Source organism: Apteryx mantelli, chromosome 2, assembly GCF_036417845.1.
Source record: "Apteryx mantelli isolate bAptMan1 chromosome 2, bAptMan1.hap1, whole genome shotgun sequence".
NCBI classification, from domain to species: domain Eukaryota; kingdom Metazoa; phylum Chordata; class Aves; order Apterygiformes; family Apterygidae; genus Apteryx; species Apteryx mantelli.
This window is the reverse complement of record NC_089979.1, coordinates 162,905,454-162,921,762: the sequence shown is the minus strand read 5'-3', so window position 1 is coordinate 162,921,762 and position 16,309 is coordinate 162,905,454. Positions and strand designations below refer to the sequence as shown.

Genomic DNA, 16,309 nt, shown 5'->3' with positions numbered 1-16,309 from the left:
GAGAACAGTTTTCCATTGTGTACCATATGGATATTCAGATTTTATACAGGAAAAAGGCCACTAAAAACAAAATTTCCACACATTTAGATCAAAATTTAAGTTCTTATAGAAAGTGAAGAGTTTTGAGGTTTTTGCATTACTCTTAAAAACCTCACATTTTGTAATATAACTGAAAACTGTTAGCATTCTACCTCAATGTTTATAACTGGAAAAAAATAACTGGCCAGTTTACTGTCATTATTCCAGTACAGATTCATGCTAGAAGTATAGTATTTTCAAAAGAAATACTACATGTATTAATTGGCATAAGCTGCCTTTAAAGTAGAAGGAAAATAAGACTGCTTCTGTACCTAGTTTACACTAACCAAAATGCACGTACATGTCATACATGCAAAAGAACTCGGCAAGAACTGTTAAAAACAAACTGATGTTGTAGGGTTTAATTTCGTCCATCTACAAGAATCTACAATTATAAAAAAAAAGATCTTATCTTCAAACTTTACAGTACATTTACATTAGCATAAAAACCCACAGCTTTCCTCACTCCTCCACTTCTGTACAAATCATATACAATAAAAAGGTTCATTTTAGTCTTACAAACATCGTTTTATACTTTAATACAGAGGAAAGCATTGTTCTCTGGCACTTGATTTCCTCCATGGTGCCTGTGTATTACAGTACAGACCACTTTTGATGCATGCTTCTGCAATCTTCAACTTAAGTAATATGGACTGATCAACAGGCCACAGCTTCTGCAACTCCAATGGTTTAAATAATGAGAAAAATCTACCACTTGTTTGTATAACAATCAACAGTTTATTAATGGATATGGTGAAATTTTAGCTATCCACCAAAGATGTGTAAAAAATTGTCATGAAAGTAAAAATAAATAAAGCTGTTTTTTAAAATCAGTCTCGTTTTACATCTCAGTTCAGAATGCAACATTTAACACAAAACTGTCATTAAAGTTTTAAAGAAGTCTACCAATATTCAAATTACAGCTTTTATGACAAATCTAATGAGAACTGAAACTGATTTGGTTTTAGGTTTAAAGACTTTCACATTCAAATACAGTGTCTCGTTTAGCACAATACTTCCTTTGACAGTGATGGGCAACAGTGATGACATATTGCTGTATTTTGACATAAGGCACTATGATATGAATATGCCATACACTTGCCTTATGTCACATATATCCATTGCTGACCAGTGACTTCTGTCAAATACAAAATGAAAAAGTTTCAGAATACAGTGCATTTTAATGAAGGACATCATGTGAAGTCTTCCAGCAAATGTTTTGAAGACATTTTGAAATACAAGCCTACATTTTAACATAAGCTTTTGTCATGCTGCTTTTTTGCGACATCACTGGGGGGAATAGACTCATCATCCATCACTAAGTCCCAATACACATTCTCAACCATTCTGCTCTGTTCTATTGCAGTCACTGTTCTTGAGACAAACTTGACCCAGAAACTTTGTTCAAGTTCTCCTACAAATGTTTATACATTCACAGCAGTCATTCACTTTCGTTCTCCTTCTGTTTGGCACCTGTTAACAGAAGAGGAAAGCACATGTGATTCCCCTGTGTAGACAGCTTAAGTCATGGAAGAGCATTGCTCACACTGAATGCTGCCACTTTGCCTCCCCAAGTACCACAATCTTAGTACTGGATACCATTTATGAAGAATACACTTCAGGATTAGGAAATGGTAACATCAGCTGAGTGAGGAAGGCATCTAGACCGCTATTGCTTCTGACTTCACTGGTAATTCAGATGTAATCCTCTAAGTAAGACTCTTCTGGCAAGTTGCTAGAACTGGTTTCCAAGACCCTCAGCACAGGGTGGAGGGAAACCATATACCTCCCCAGGCAAACAGAAGACCATCACCCCACCCCACCCCTCAAAAAAAACTAAACAAAACCTTCCTGTCTGCTTAAAAAACAAGAGTAATCACCTTAACAGCCTCAAAATGAGGTCTTATCTGAGGACAACCTATTTTAACTACACTACATTGATAGAGTCTGCCTCTGAGCCAGGAGAAATTGGTCTAATTAGAGTAAGCATCTGAAAGACCTGTTCAGAAGAACTCCACAGACCTGTGTAGCATCTTGCCTCTTCTCCAATTACTCAAGCTAGCTACATGCTGGGCAATGACTGAACCCTGTCGTGAGTCTGGCTTCAGCATCCAACTCCAGAGACCAGGAATCTCTTGCCAGCAGCCTGGAGTTACTACTCGTCACAACCAGGTTGCTGGCAAGAGATTCCTGGTCTCTGGAGTTGGAGTCAAACACTGAAAATTCCATTAAATACATCATTAAATACATCAAGTTTTCACATCAGAACTGATATTTTGTTCTAAGACAAACTGATCTTAATTCTTGCCAGTCAAAACATTATCCTCTCTTGTCACTGAGGAGAAATGGATACTTTTAGGGCATGATTTATCTGATCATTCTTACGCATCTACTTTAAGAGGCAAATCACACACTAAACTCCATCAACTAGATCTACGTTGCAGACCATCTGCATTTAATCAGATAAATCACAGCCCTGGATTGGCCCAGTTGCCTGTGGAACTGCAATCTAATGCCCAACTGCTCCTAAAACGCACCTTACTTGCCCCATCTCTTCTGGTGGCATAATCCTACCCCTTCTGTTGCTTTAATTGCTGTGCTCACTGGACCCTTCTGCCAGCGAATTTAGTCTGCTAAACCAGCAAAACTGTGCAGCTTTTTGGCCGAGTCAGTTTTCTGCTAGATCAAGGAGTTAAAGCAGCTCATAGAGGGGTCTCATGAGCTCAGGCTAAGCACCAGAAGCCTATGGCCCAGAGCATGGGGAGCAGGAACTCCCCTTTCCTATTACAGGGCAGTTATATCAGCTCACAGAGCTGTACTTAAGTGTCTGTGTAATTCCAGTATAACAAATCTCTTAGTTTGTCCCTATCCAGATCAATCTTTTGTGTCTGGACTTTGCTCCATTAGCAATAACTAAAAGTTCTACCCTCCTTGGATCAGGTAGCACTTGCCTCCAGTCCTCAGGGGAGCAACCTCCTCTGCCTGGAGAGCCCCCTTCTGATTATCTTTCTTTATTGCTCCCTCTTACAAATCATATCTACCCCACCATTCTCCTCCTAGGCAAGGAGTCCCTTTCAATCAGGCTTTTGGGCTGATTTCTCGTATTCATCCATGGCTTTCACAGAAATCTGGGTTACTTGCTCTTCCAGGTCATTAAAATGGACCAGATGCACTGACATAGTACCTCCAGCAATATCACTGATTACTGCTTCTTAGAGGAGAAATTTTACTATTTTAAAAACTACATTAGCTTTGTTTAAATCTATGGAGAAAGAAAGCTTTTATATTATCATGTTATCAGTGCAAGCGAAAGACCCCAATTAAGCTTACATTTAGACTTTTGTTTTTGTAGGACATTTTCAGTTGTTTGCTTAGCCCAATATTTTTGAAGGTAATATTTGAATCCTTAGGACATTTTCTGTCTTCCTCACAAAGCCGAAAGAAGGCTTTGCGTTAGTTGTTGTGACACTGTAGTTATTTATGTGATCCAAGAGAAGTTACAATTAAGAAAATGAAACTAATTAGTAACTTAGGCAAAAACAAACAAAAAAACAAACTTAAAAGTAGCAGAAATAATTAAACCTATTGTTGGAAACTCTTGTTAAAGGGGACCTGATCATGTTTAATAACACACTAGAGATTTCTACTGGAATAGTTCTGACAGTCTCCGATGAGGTCTCTCACTGACATAGTTGTGCCAAGAGAAACCCACAGCATAGCCGGACAACTGCAGTGCTCCATGGAGGTGGTTTTGTAGAGCTAGTGGAAAGCACAGCTGTGTCCACACTTTGCCAAGAGTACAGAAATTCAGGAAGATGGGAAAAGTGGCCTGAGGCAGATGTTGTCTATACATGCAACGTTCAGACCTCATCCTCTCTTTCCTGTTAAGGCATTAACCAAATCCATTTTTCTAAAACAGAGATGCGTTAACTGAAGTGACATTCATGAAACATGGAATAAAGACTGACAGTTAAGTATTTTGCCTGTTTTTTTCCTGAAGAGAAAGTATATATGAAAATACGATCAAGTAGTTAACGAAACTTTAAAATCAGAAGTTTCGGTAGTAGTAAAACTTGTTATTGTCATCAACAAACAAACTAAAACCAGCAGGCTATACCTTTGGTCACAACCAAAAGACTTATTGCAGAGGTCAGAGGACAACGTCCATACCTGCTGGTGTGAGTACCAAAGCTTGTAGAATGTCAGAAAGGGAGATGATACCCACAATGCTATCTGCTTCATTCACTACCACCAAACGATGCACCTGCAAGTAGAGAAAACATGCTCAGAGAGAGTTTTCTGATTTATGAAATAATAGCTAAAGCAAAGCAGAACAACAACAACAACAACAACAACAACAACAAAGCAGCAATGACATATAAAGGCAAGTAGAAGAAGAAAGAACTGCTCAAGTTGTTATCATTATTAGTCTCACACAGCAATACAAACATGCTTACCTGACCCAGATAAAAACAAGTGCATCTTTAAAAAGCACAGAGTGGTTTGACACAGCAACAAAATCAGATTTGAAATGACAGGTGAACCAAGATCTAGGCCTTTCAAAAATACTTAGTTTCTGCTCTCAAAAAAGTTTCTCAGACATCACTACATATATGTTTAAAGAAGTTTTGACCCCAAGAGTTTCCAAAACCATAATAAAAAAAAGCTTAGAGGATTCCACAGAAATACAACACACTTTTTTGCAACTTACAGGCTCTGCTCAGCTCTAGCCTGGGATCTCAAATAAGTAAACAAACAAACAAACAAAGCCAAGCTTCATTCTGAGAACCACTCTCAGGGAGGAGATGCACAGCACAAACTTGCCGAACCCTGACACGTCCAAACTGTGTTTAACCAAACCTTTCTCATAAGACTATATAAATGAGGCTGAATGCTGGGCCATTTTTAAAAATCACAATTCTGCATGAAGACAGAAAAAAAGATTTCATTTAACTATGCAAACTCAGTGTGGAGTTACTGAAGGAGAAAAGGATACAACGTGGAACAAAACTAGATTTATGAACAATAAGACTGTATTTTTAAATAATGAGCTTATCCTTACAAATCTGTTTTATGAAACATTTCACACTGTAAAACTTTAGTCCTTGTGTTAGGGACTTTTTTTATTTGTTTTTAAACAATTTTTGCCTGTATCAGTGGTTTCATTTTTCAAGTAGGTGATAACGCTATATCCTGAGGATCATCGGCCAAAGTGGGCTGCAGCAGCGATGGTCTGTAGTAAAACAGGCAGAGTGTCCTATCTCAGTTCTTGCACCAGAGCCCAGGGCAACTTGGCACAGTTTTATAAACTAAACATCACAGCTGAACCAGCTCATGAGTAAACCATCTCCCAAAATCTGTTTGTCAAAAGCTGAGCACCTACTACTTGTTTATTTGTTACATAAGTGAATTACCTCTCTCTTCACTATTCAAAGTTCAAATAATCAAATTTCACACCAACAGAAGTATACTATCTGGCTGAAAGCTCAAATAGATAACTAGATTACAGCTTTAATAGAAGCAGCCATATTTCACACTTGGTTGAATAAAGCAGTTATGTTAAAACACAGCATTTAACAATTTCTTCCCAGTCACTGCTCAGAGCTATCTTCTGTTTACACTCTTCCCCCCAGGAAATATGACAGAGAAATTAAAAAAGGCAAGTGGTGAGATTGCTTTTTCCAGCACTATTTGGAAAGAGCTGGTGTTCTCCAGAAAGCTGACTTTACAGCTGAAGCAACAGTACAGCCTCAATACCTTGTCATCAAAGTTTCAGAAGCCTAGGAAATCAAATTTATCAAGTATTGTTAAGGGAAGAGAAAATTTTTCCTCATCTTCACCACAGAGAAGATAGCAGGAAAGCCAAAGCTGTCTTGATTCTGTATTTGAACGGTTGTGACCCACCTGACAGAATGGGGGAAAAGGGAGGGAAATGTTTCTACATTTTGTCTTTTTGATAAAACTCTGTCAGTGATGCTTTAGACAGGGTTATTCGCTTCTGTACATTATCCATATTTAATCATCTTTTCTTCTCTCAGTGTAATGGATTTAAGAAAAAAATGACAGTTTGTTTCACTTCCAGCAAGATCAAGCACTTGTCTGGCAGCTGAAAACAGCATTGATTACTGCCTAACTTGTAATTTTGACTCATCCATTTTTATTTATAATCTCACACTATGCTTAGACTGCACTAAAGGGTAGGAGGTGTTACTTTAAAATATTTAAAGCCTCTGAGGACATTAATAAAAATTAGCCACACTTAAGAATTTTAGCATTGCTGATACACAAATTTCAAGTTTCCGGTAAAAGCTCAAGTAGATGCTGAAAGTTAGAAATAAAAATTGTCTAATGGAGATTCTAAGGGGATACAATAAAGTACAGATTTTACTCAGATTAAGTACATCTACGGTTAGGGCCCCAAAGATGAAAAAATTCTTGTAATTACAAAGGTTGAAGAATCTAAAATGGAGTTGATCACGACTCAGGGACAAGTGAAACTGGTAATACTGCTTTTCTCCTGCAAAAGGGCATAAAGAGGACAAGATCTACTTATTCATTCCTCCTTTGTATAAGATAGATCCCAGCACTACAGCAGACAGAGGATAAATAGCACCAAAACAATGAAGAAAAACAAAGATAAATCATTTACGAGAGCAGTCAGTACATGCTTCTTCACAAGAATTAATTTTTTGCCCCAGTTTCACAGTATTTGTATGGCAACAGTGCAGTATTCCATGTGCATTAACTAATTGCACCCCTTACATTTCCTGAATAATGGGCCACATCAACCTAACTGTAAGTTGTATCTTAAAGAATTGTTTGGTTGCCTGCAAAACTTATGACAAGACTGGAAAAAAATTGACTTATTCAAAAACCTTTGTGTTCAGTTCAAGTCACAAGATGCACAAATAACTAATTATGGATGTACAGTATAATATTTTGAACATCCTTATAAATATCCATGATCTAAGACTATAAATCAAACTGATACCTACACACAGAGATAAGAAAAGCATTTGCCTCAAGTAATCAAAATGACTTTGAAAGGACGCATTTGTATTATTTATTTGGTCATACAACTTCTAACCTTAAGTGAAAAAATAAAAAGCAAGCTTACCTCAGCCTTCACTATTCTATCCACAATGGTCTCCAGTGTTTCCAGCATACTACACTTTACAACACCTTCAAAATACTGAGAACGGTGTTGTAGGGCTTGCGTCACTGTGATATCTAGGTTATTATATGTTTTTTCAGCAGCAAGATTCTGAAAAATAAGGCACAAAACACATCTCAGTACTCACCATCAATCAATAAATACTTTGACATCAAGTAGACACACGTTTCTGGTATAAGCTGAGCTTACTCCAAGTCACACATTAAACAAGGCAAATGTTTTTCAGTTTCAGTTTGTAGGAACAATCAAGCATGCAATTATATTAAATACCATATGACAGACTGGATTAATTAATAATATGTTTTGCAATATGCATTAGGCCAATGAAAGTCTTCTGACTTTGCTATCTGGTATTTGGCTTGATGTCACTCATCCTGCTTTTGCACAAGGAGTAGAGAATATAAAGATCTAGTTCTACAGATTTTAGAGACTTTAAGAAGATATAGATGTAACTTCCTTCTGTTTTTCAGAGGGTAGGGGAGGACACCCACTGCTCTGAACATGACCCATAAGGTAGGTCTTAGTGGAAATCTAAGTGGAGGTTTCCTTCACCTTTCTTACTTCTGAGCTCACACTCCCTCTCCTGGACTATGCTGGCACTGCCATTTGACACCAGAAAGCATATAATTTTCAGCTTAAATTACTAACAACAACAAAATCCATCACCACCGCTTAAGGTAAGAAGGTTTACACAGTTCGAAAGCTAACCTCCCAGGCTTTTAAGAACAGGACCATGCCTGTAATAAGAGGACTCCAGACCAGCAAAGGTTCTCCTTGAAGGAGAGACGCAAAGAGAATACCTGTTCTCTCTTACCTGAGCAGGAAGATATTAATGAAATCTGTGAATGAGACAACACTGGTGGCATCTTCAGAACAGATCAGATTATTATACATAAAGTAGATGACCTTGAGGACTTGAATATTCTTAACAATATTGCACCCTGTTAACACTATGGTCATGCACCTAGGATCTAATAAGACTTTTTGCTCTATCAAAAGATATCAGTCTGATCTGACAGAGGAGGAAAAAAACCTGCATGCATTAATCATTCAGAGGACAGTTATCAACAATCATTCGCAGCCAGAAAGAGGCAAAAATTATCCTGCATTACCAAAAGACATGCGGCAACATTAATGCCAACATACAAAACATTTATGTGGTCTTTGATGTGAGGTTTGTTTAAACTGTGGTTGCTTGTGTTCCAGAAAAAAGAAATTCAAAGTAGAAAAGACACAGAAATAAGAGCGTCGCTCAGGAAAGCGGGCCGAAAGGTCACACAAGAGAAGACAGGAATACAGTTATTCAGTAGAAACATAGCAAATAAAGAAGTGTTATCTAAGATACTTGGTATCAGCACAGAAGCAGTTAAATATACACTGGCTGCAAATAACTTCAAAGCTGCCTAAACTTCAGGCTTAACCATCTAGTAAAAAGGTCAGGCTTTCTCTATTTGTGATTAGCTGTTCCACTGCTCCCATGAGCTATTTTTCAGGCAAGGCCCAAATTCTATATAAAATTATCATACTGCCTGCAAAAGTTATATTCTGCCTGAAAGGGACTTTCCCAGACATCAGTTCCAGTCTTGTATTCTTGGTGCAGATTACTACTCATGAACATTATATAAATGGATATTTCATTGCTTTGACATAATTTAAAATTTTGACTTTGTTTAGATTCAGAGTAACTCAAAGGATTTATGCATACTGCACTCCTAGTGACAGCAAGATTTAAGTCACAAGTGACAAGTTGCAAATAAACATTCTTTCAAGCCTAGGACTGCAGAGAAGTCTTCTTACAGACTACAGCGATGTTTTGATAGTGTTGGCACATCTTAGCCTATTAATTTTGTGCAGTGAAGCATTAAAGGAAGAACAAAGACAGATCTTTTCCTTGCTTGGTCCAGTGTTTCCATTTAAGAGGAATTAATTTTGAGCTAGAATTTATTGTGAATGGTCAAGTTCTTGGACTGGTTAAACAATTACACTGAAGTGGGACAAGATAGTTTTGAGACGGTCAAAGATGCAAGTAGCTTAGTTCAGGCCAAATTCTTAATGACAGACATCATGAGAACACAAAAAGCCCATCCAAACTTAAGTCACCTCCACGCATCTACTGTAATATAAAGCTATTTCTATAGCATCACACCATTCCTATTCCTCTCCCAAGAGCTGTAAAATTGATTCACAGAACTCAAAAAAGTCTGTTAACTTAGCTAGCTGTATTTACAGACATAGTTTAAAACACTGATTAAACTACATGGCTGACATGTTTAGTTAAAGGTTAAAAATCACCAAGTTGAATCTTCCAAATACTATGTTTGTTGAAAGCTCAGATTACAAATTTCAAGCTTTAAAACAAAAAACAAATCTAAAGATAGGTTGAAGCAGCCTGATGAAAGACTGGAAACCTCACAGGTCGTAGTTGATTATCTTATTTTAAAAATCAAGCGATTTAAAGATATGCAACAACTTATTGGCTGCAACTGCTATTTCCTATTCTCAGGAATATATTCAAGAGCACATCCACGTACAAAAGATGGTCAAGGATGCCATAGCATAAAGAACAAAATATCATTTTTTTCCCCTCGTTGGCTAATTGGCAAACTACTGTATATGAGGAAAAACTCATTCTGGACAAATGATCAATAGATGTCCTAACTCTTTCCCATGTAACCAGCTGACAGTAAACAACTACATCCTTAAGCCTTTGTGTTTTTTTCTGGTTCCCAATACATAGTTTTTCCAATCAAAACATCCAGCATCTCTAAAAATTATAGAACTTTGGTTGTCTCATTACTTAGATTTGCATTTTTCATTTCTTTTTGGTAGTGGCTTTTTAAAGTTATCTAAGGAACCTCTTCCTTTTGGTGTCTTTCCTAAGAATGGGAAATAAAGGAAGCACGTCCTGTCTCAAAGACTAATGAAATTGCAAAATTAAATTGAAACAGTGAACCCATCAACTGTGAACTTTCATGGCCTTGGATATGTTAAAAAACTCCTGCTTTTACAGCTTCTAGCTATTCCTTGGCCAACCTTTATGGCAGAACAGTCTCTTCCACAGAATTAGAGATAATCTAGAAGAACAAAAGGACAGAAGTCTAGAACCGAAGACAGGCAGAAACACCAACATTTTGAAACATTCTGTATTAGAAGCACTGTTTGCAACCAGAAATATATACAAGCTTGAACTATTTTTCCATTTGGGACTGTCCTCCATGTTTCTGAGAGCATTCTGTGCGGAGTTTCAGACATCGGGATTGTTCATTATCACTAGCGGACTGATGGAGTAAGCAAGTGGGGTACTCAGCTTCCAAACGTCCCAATTAAGAGGCAGTTGCACGGGGTGGGGGATGAGGGGGGAGGAGAAAGGGAGGGAGGAGAAATCAGATTTTCAAGTTTCTAAAGATACAAGAACAGCAAAGCCCTGGCCCTCTAGGTTGGCACGTTATGGTATCAATCCAAGTACACTGTTGCACTCCTGATGGAAAAAAAACAGGATACTGGCCTAAATTAGATCTAAGCCAGAAGAAATACAGATGCAACACTCTGGATCCAGAGACCCGCACAAAAGAATGCACCAGGTAATTTTAATTCACTTAAAAGGTCAAGACTGCAGGAAGAAATCTGCATTCACTCCTTGAAAACAGACTGCAGAAGGGCAGCAGCTGGGAAAAGCAAGTCCAGTCTCAGGAAGAGACACAAATATAAAAAGCCTAGGGCCTCTTTTGTAATGGTAAAACCGGATCTAACTTTGGGTAATGTCCAGAGCAGTAGATGTCTGTGTGTAAGTAGTATTACTAAGGATAGCTTAGAAGCTCCTTTTTTTATTTTTAAATGCTGTACAGAGTGAGCTGAATCTGTTTTATTCAGTTCATTAATTAAAGGCTAAGGAATGAAACAGCTGAAACAGACATATGAATGAATTCATTTTTAAATACTATATAAAAAAATATTTTACAGAATTTAAAATATATACTTACTATTACATCAAATTTGGAATAAATATCTACAACTTTTCCTAAAAAGGAAAACATACATTAGCAGAGTGTTTAAAATACAAAGTTATTTTTCTTGCATGCTACAATCATTCATTATCTTACAGTTAACAGAATCAAACAGACAGCTCAAGAAGGCAAGAGCAAAAAATAAACCATAATGAGTTCTTTCAGGCCCATGAACCTGGATCTTACATAAATATTTCTTTATATTCCCTTTTCTTTCCTGATGGGCCTAATAATAATAACAATAATGACAATAGCAATAATAATAAAAGAAGAATATATCTGGTCTCTCAAACCAGTGTTTTACCACTATTTATCTTACCACACTCCTGTATACAGAAGACTTAACACACACCTGACTCATCCACAACAGGTAATGCCGATATCCTTCTCTCTACAAATATATTCAAGGCTTTAATGATAGGAGTGTCTGGATGTATGAAGGCAATGTTGTGGTAAGTTCCTATCCCAAGTTCATCCAAATTCTTCTTCATAAAGGCAGGCTTTGGCATCTCTGACATCTAGGAAGGTCAGAATGAATGTATTTACAGGGCAGTCTTCTGCAAGATACATTACAGCTAGCAGGTCTCCACGTGACAGTTATTTACGTGAGGAAATTGGTATTCACGCATCCATCTACAGAATCCAAACGATTGTGACAGGTTGCTACAGTAATCTGCTACTAAATCAATGTAAAACCAAAACAAGCTCAGACCTAAAAGCATTACTTCTGTTCAAAGTAGCTCTAAATTAAGACCATATAACTCTCAATTTTTTACTTAGAAGTTTATTTTTGTAGTAAACCACTAAAAGCTTTTGATCCTAAGCTGTGTCATTATTTCCACTGAAACTGAAGAGAAGGGACAGCAAAAGATACTACATGCTGCACGCTTATTTCAAAATTATATTACTTTGTGTCGCCTCCTATCCATTCCTGTAACTAACGTACTACAGTGAGTTATGATAATCTTTACACTCCCTTTTCACCTGCACTTAAGCTACAACAATCGCATCTAGTCTCTGGGAGACAAGTTTGTTATTCTGTTCATGTAATCGAACAAGCTTCTGGCACTGCGCAGTTCTTCGAGGAAGGACAACAAAATACTCGAATAGCACAGACATTTGTGTTGGCTATTTAGCTTTCTCCACATAACTCGAGCAAAATAAAAGTACCATATAGTTCCTATATCAAGCTTACTTTCTCTATTATCAAGAAAAAGATACACACAGACACACACCAAAGTGTTCAACTATGAAAGGTTATCAACAAGTTTCCACACTAAGCCTTAAATTACTTAACGTTATAGATTTGTACTGAAAATCTGTTAAGCAAAAGTACATCTTCAAATACTTACAAAAAGCTGGAGGAACTTGAGAATTCTTTTATGGGTAAGTATATAAAGTGCATTCCCACTGACAGGATCTATAACCGGCAATCTGTGGATTTTGTTTTTGATCAGTGAATATACAGCATCAAAAAGGCTGAGGAGAAAACATTAAATTTGTAATGAATTCTGGCTGACAATGAGCAATGTCAAATAATATATATGCACATTTACAAACCCATACAAAATACATTTGACGAGTAATTATTTGCATTATCTTTACAGCTTTTTGCATTTTGCAAACAAGCCTGTAATAATATACTCATGAACATTTAATATCAATAAGAAACAAGAGGAAGAGTGACTTTCTATGGTAGAAAGGAAAGCAGAAACATTCCTTCACAAGTCTTATGTCTAAAGTTTTTTTCCCCAGTGACTGTTGTGCTGACAGAATCCCTTCTCCCATAAAGGATACTTCCGTCAGAGACAAAAACAGTGAAAATCGGAGTTCTCCTGCCTTTAATGCATCTCAATTATCTAATCATTCCACTACATTATCATTGGGGAACTGGAGAGAATTTATTCTCAGAAGATCTGAAACATTCCTCCAAACACTGCGGACCACGATGTAGCAATATGCCAAGCTATATAATCCCATTCTTCTTGCAAGTACCACTGATTTTTTTCTTTGACTTACTAAGACTGATAAAAACAGCTGACCACCACTTATAATAAATTAGTATGTTATAAAGTTCATAAGAACTTTGATAAATGCCTACTTGGTGGCTTAGGCTTCTACCCCCACACAACACGTTTTGCATTATGAGTACATTGCAGGCATCAGCTATCCCCATCCATGTACATGGAGCCGAAATTCCCGACACTGCCCTGCAGATTCCACTCCCGGAGCAAACACGTAGGTGTGCAGTGTTGCAGTCCCACTGCCACAGAGCCCAAGTCTCTTTCTGGATTAATCTTAAGTTGACCTGCAGTAGCTTTTTATACATGTCCTATTGCATCTTATTTTTTTTCCAAATGTTTCTGCTGCTGCACCTTAGACTGAAAGTAGTTGCACTATTTCATTCTCTTACGGTATGCTTTGTGACCAGTTACAACTTAAGCACGTTCCTGCCCAGGATAAAGTAAATCATTACTTCGTGTAATCACTAGTGTTCCCTTTATCGGTTTCCTTCCACAGGATATAAGCAGTCCCAGTCCAAAAACTGAAGGAAAGTTAACTTCAGTACTACTAAATCACAAACAGGAGAAGGGTAAAATGATCTGCTAAAGCTATCTCTCAAGTTACTTTTAGTAACTAAGGTATAATTGCAGTTTAAAAACTATTGTTTGGAAGGAATTTGAAATGATACCTACTGAACTAAGGACAGTCATTTATATTTTAATGAACACAACTTAGTAGCAGAGCAAAACAAAAAGCAGGGATATTATCTTTCCCTCAGTAAAAGGAAGTACAGTAAGCTTTCAATTATTATGACTGACTGAAAGCAAGACAGCTAAAAGGCTCTTTACAGTTTTTACTTCTCATGAAACATACCCAAGGAGCATACTTTGAAGGGTCATCATGCTGCTTTTTTGCATATGTGGGGGCAATTAATTTTGATTCAATTGGCATATGTCTAATTCGTTTACCTGAACAAATAGACTGATAAAAGACAAAAGGCAAAGCAAAAGCTATCTTTTTGGGGCAATTAAAGTCTTTACACACAACATAACGCACCCACGGCTTCTTGATTATATTGAGACATTCATTTGTTATCGTACTCTGGTTTACAATAGAAATTGTTTCTTTTTTCATAAAGCAGCCTTAAATTCAGAGTTGAGATGGAGTTAGGTTATTTAAAGTTAAGCAGAATGAAAAGCAAAATCCTACCTTGCATCTGGGGAGATGTTCACTAAAGGTTTAAATGTCTCTTGTAAATAAAGCTCTGTGTACAGAAAATTAATACTCCATTACCATTTTATATGAAAGCGTTACCATTTTTATAAGTTCCTTAGTACAAAATTAATGGGATGAAAGACACATATATATATAAGTTATTTTAGATAGTCTACCAGCTTCTTCTGTCTGCTGCATGTTCTTCTTATTAAAGATACATTAAAATAATCAAATGGTTTTAAAACAAGCATTAAACTGAGTCAAGGGAAATACTACCACCAGGGGTCACTACAACATCAGAAACAATCTTACTTTACTATTTCCCTCTTTTCTGAAAGAGTCTGCTACATAAACTTTCATAGAGTGCTTCCGTATACGTAACATGGCAGATGATCAGTTTCTCCCCAAAACTTACTCCCCAAATTCAGCACTTCACACCCAGCCATATTTATGGATTTCTACTCACACCCCGCAACTCAGGCACAATTTGCTGCTCACCCGTCAGTTCATTCAATCCATATTCTCATCCGTTCATTCTTGCATCCTGGCTCATATCTACTCCCGTTCTGGCTGTATGTATCAACTCTACAGCCATACGCACCCCCTTACTCCAGTTTTTTTTCTTTTTTTATACAAGAGCAACCAAAATAACCAAGGAGATGCAGGAGCTCATGAAGAGAAACTGAAGACCAGGACTTTTCAGTTTGGAGAGGAGATTAAGATTTACAGGAATCTCAAAAAACAAAGAAGCGGGCAAGTTGAATGTGGAACTGTCCCTCACATCCCACGATACATGAACAACGGGGCACTCACTGAAGCTAGGAGGACATTAAACTTAAAATACAAAAAAAACCCACTTCACACAACAAGCAGCGAACGCCTGGAACTTGCTGCCACAGGTGGTTGTGAAGGCAGACCGTATTTGCAAGTTCAAAAAGGGATTAGACAAATTTAAGGATCTAACAGGCCCACAAATGGTTATTAAAAGGACAGGGCAGGGGCTCTAACAGACCTAACACAGTAGTTGTACAGACTGGGAAGCGCGAGGGGAAAGGATCACAGGCAGCGGTCAGGTTTGCGCGCTCTCCCTGAACACCAACCCCAACGTCTCAGAAGGGACACCAGGCCAGACGGACCAGTGGCCTGACCCAGTTCTTATAGTTCTTCTGAGCAACAAGAACAAGACAATTAAATTTCAGCTGTTATTCAGAATCGGCTTTCTTAAAGGGGAAAAAAAAAGTGAGATGGTGCTTATCACACAAGAGTGGTAAAACAGTATATAGCACATATCACCCTAGTTCACACGTGGCTTCTAGTGGAAAAATAAACAGCAGGAGCAAGCAGACCAACTCTTACTATCTCTGTTTTCATTAAACAGTACTTAGAGAGAGACGAGCTAAGTCTGCGAGTAAATGAAAATCCACTATACCAAAAAAAGATTAGGAAATTTTCAATTAGCAATCAAGTAATAAATATTCTTACCCCTCCAGGTTTCTATTTTGTGCTCCTCCAGTTCATAGATCTGAACCTACAATGGGTAGATGCAAAGTTTGTAATTCAAAGTATTAATTTCAAACAACAAATTATTAACAGTGTCATTTAGATTTGAATAATTTCCTTACATTTTATTGCAGGCAAGATACAGAGTAAGAATTCCAGGTAACTAATTGCCCAGTCAAAAAGAACATTTCCTGGCAATATCAAGAGGCAAGGGGCAATCCTGCCCCATGCAGGGTAGCATACCTGCCATCTCAAGGGACAGGAAAGATTTTCACCTATCTTTATGCATCTAGAAGTTAGGTTTGCAGTCTAAATCTTTTCTAGACTCAAAGGC

General features: G+C 37.4%; 1 protein-coding gene across 3 annotated transcripts in view; it reads right to left on the bottom strand.

Annotated features, from left to right (window-relative positions):
• Window positions 1–425: 425 nt before the first annotated feature.
• PRKAG2 (protein kinase AMP-activated non-catalytic subunit gamma 2) overlaps window positions 426–16,309 on the bottom strand; it is a 232,793-nt gene continuing 216,909 nt past the window's right edge. For 2 of the 3 annotated variants that reach the window (XR_001293590.2, XR_010883539.1), the window contains exons 9-17: window positions 15,958–16,003; window positions 14,470–14,524; window positions 12,609–12,735; window positions 11,609–11,774; window positions 11,233–11,270; window positions 7,196–7,342; window positions 4,249–4,342; window positions 3,409–3,546; window positions 426–1,551 (exon numbers count right to left, since the gene is read on the bottom strand). Coding sequence is in view for 1 of the 3 variants with exons in the window: in XM_013949658.2 (XP_013805112.1) it covers window positions 1,520–1,551; window positions 4,249–4,342; window positions 7,196–7,342; window positions 11,233–11,270; window positions 11,609–11,774; window positions 12,609–12,735; window positions 14,470–14,524; window positions 15,958–16,003 (705 nt within the window). In the remaining 2 variants the exon portion in view is untranslated. The remainder of the gene's footprint in view (window positions 1,552–3,408; window positions 3,547–4,248; window positions 4,343–7,195; window positions 7,343–11,232; window positions 11,271–11,608; window positions 11,775–12,608; window positions 12,736–14,469; window positions 14,525–15,957; window positions 16,004–16,309) is intronic. The other variant, XM_013949658.2, reaches the window with a different exon arrangement.